Source organism: Plasmopara halstedii (genome assembly GCF_900000015.1).
Source record: "Plasmopara halstedii genome assembly, contig: Scaffold_2061, whole genome shotgun sequence".
NCBI lineage: Eukaryota > Oomycota > Peronosporomycetes > Peronosporales > Peronosporaceae > Plasmopara > Plasmopara halstedii.
In genome coordinates, this window is record NW_020188969.1 from 1,756,003 (window position 1) to 1,758,603 (window position 2,601).

The 2,601-nt window shown below is 45.4% G+C and overlaps 1 protein-coding gene across 1 annotated transcript; it reads left to right on the top strand.

Moving 5' to 3' along the window:
* Positions 1-1,188: 1,188 nt before the first annotated feature.
* On the top strand, positions 1,189-1,860 carry PHALS_02889 (uncharacterized protein; the record flags this gene model as incomplete). Its single annotated transcript, XM_024717351.1, has 4 exons — positions 1,189-1,198; positions 1,269-1,360; positions 1,434-1,541; positions 1,693-1,860. The coding sequence occupies 4 exons, from the start codon at positions 1,189-1,191 to the stop codon at positions 1,858-1,860; spliced, it is 378 nt and encodes a 125-aa protein (XP_024582858.1).
* Positions 1,861-2,601: the final 741 nt, after the last annotated feature.

A 2,601-nucleotide genomic window follows, 5' to 3' on the forward strand; every position in this document is an offset into this window, starting at 1 on the left:
GTCATCGAGACATTATAAGAAAAGCTAAATAAGCTTCAACTTTTAGTTGGTGGCGAGTTAGTAGCACGCTTGGCGGATGAAGAAAAGAAGCGGTGGTCGAACACCTGAAGGTAGTCACGAGCTATAAGTATGCAGTGGTGTGACAGATCCAGAAAAGTCTCAATCAGTCATTAGATTAAAACGTGGCTAGTACTCTGGGGCCGCTCATGGTAAACCAGTTATTTTACAATGCGGAGAAAGGGAAAGTTTTATTCGTAATTGATACGCTGAGATAGCTGTAGTTTCTCGAGACAGAGCACTAGGGCGTTGCTCTCCCGATGATTAGGCCGAGAGGCTGCATGCGAGAATGGATACTAGCGTTCAGTATCTTCATGGAAAAGCATTCTAAAGTTATGTAGACAACATATGTCGCGGACGTTCGCACCGACTTACCAGGCGTAACCCATATGCTCAATTTTGTCCACATGTCAAAGAGTGCGAGAAGTAGTGGACTATATCCAAGAGCCGAGAGTAACTATCACAGCAATGGCAGCACACAATGTCCAGGCGGTAGCACCGTCATAATCATGGGGGGCTTGCATCTAGGCGCATTTCCCACTATGATCCTCCGCGTCAGCCTAACCTATTTTGAAGATGTGGTACATCTGCATCCACCGCTTTCACGTTACGTACCAGAAACCATCCATCGCGGTAGCATATTCAACGCGAAGTACAATTCGTGCCGCGAGGGTCACTTGTGACTCGTAAGGTGAAAGCTCTGCAAGCGCCAGAGACGGTTGACCTCAACTATACAAAAAATGAAAGGAAATCTATCAGCTAACAAAAAGATCCAACATCCTCACCGATGATACATCTGTAAGAGTGCGAAATTCCTTGGTTCGCGGGTCTCTCCCTATTTTGGCTGAAATGCGACGAGTCCATCGCAAAATGCGCTCAATGTTCAATCCCAGTATGTACAGAACGGCCCACTAAGAAAGCTGAGAATTGAATTGCACCTTATACGATGGTCGAGTATCACCCAAAAGCAGCCCTGAAAAAGCGACGATTTTAATTGGCAGAGGTGGGTCTCGCAACTGAGGGTTGTTGACTAACAAAATGAACATCTTAGGATACTTGCAGTCGACAAAAGTTAATATATTTTGATATATAGGAACGTATTCAGTTACGCTACGCGCTGGACAGTCGAAAATGGAAGACAGTACGAGAAAGCGCTGAGCACACACGATATTTGTGTCTTGAGATGGGTATATGTCGAAGGTCTGTTGAAGGCTTTGGCGGCGTGAAAAGCTGCTTTATCCTGTTTCTAAATCTAGGTGATGTTATACGTGACTTGTTGTCTTGGTCGGTGGATCTAATACAAGTAAAAAAAAACTTGGTGTCGTGTACTTCAATCCTTGTGGAGTTGTGTTTACTCACGAAACAACCCTTATCAGGAAACAGAAGAACGCGGATTTTTAGCTGCGGTAGCTGATCTGCAGATCTTGGGATCCAGCAAATTTATTGCTTCGTTCCTTAAAGTAATCTTTAAGGCAGAAACAGCAGTGAGCCGAATATTAGACTGAACAAAAGCAATTGTATATCGCGGACTCTAGAGTTAATTACTGCGGTAGAGACAGTTCAACGTGATCCCCAGAGAATACTTCTAATGGGGATGTAAAATGCGGCTGTTTTTTGAAGTCTTATGTGTTGTAGCCGGTAGAGGCGAGTCAGGGAGACTATATGTTGCGACCTTCTGCCCCATCTCTGACGAGAGCGAGCGGTGTTCAGGCTCAAATGGAAAAGCCACGCTCTAATATTTTTACAGATACATATGATTTTCCCGATGTCGCTCTATGTGCCGGCACAGAAACTCTCGTTTAGCTCAAAGGCTTACCCCTTGGATGTTTCGCAAAGAAGTGTAAAACGGTGGAATCGGGGTAGGTACCGATTGACGGTCTTAAAGGATATAAGAAGGGCAGAGGTAGAAGTGATGTGTGCTTGTGTGTGCAAATGCAGAAGTGAGTGTATTAATGTTAGACACAATTGTGTGGACCCACGGCGCAACTGCCTTGCGGGCCACACATTATACTAAACCTAAGTTTTAAGCTACCAACCCATCCTAAGGTATGTGGAACACTCTAACTCAGTCTTTGCGCGAATCTAAAATAAGTACACACTTTAATATGCAGACATATGCAGTCTTAACCATAAAGGTTAAACACGCACTAACCATCCGTAGTGGGAATTGAACTCACAACTCGCCGTTTAACATCACGATGCCAAACCACTTGAGCCAGTCACCATAACTCATGAGTTAATGCAAGCATTGCCTACAGCAGCATACTTAACACTCCCCCATGCTGCGCATGCCAATGCCGATCTTGAACGCGTCGAGTTTAGCTCTCGACACTGCTTTCGTGAGAGCGTCCGCAAGCATGTCGGAGGTCGTCTTGTAGATTAACTCTATGGTCCCATCCATCACACGCTCACGAATTGCATGATACTTGATCTCGATATGCTTGGTGCGTGCGTGGAAAATCGAGTTGCGTGCGAGGGCGATGGCACCTTGGTTGTCCTGAAAAACCACAGTCGCATCTTTTGGGGCTTGTCCTATCTCCCCCA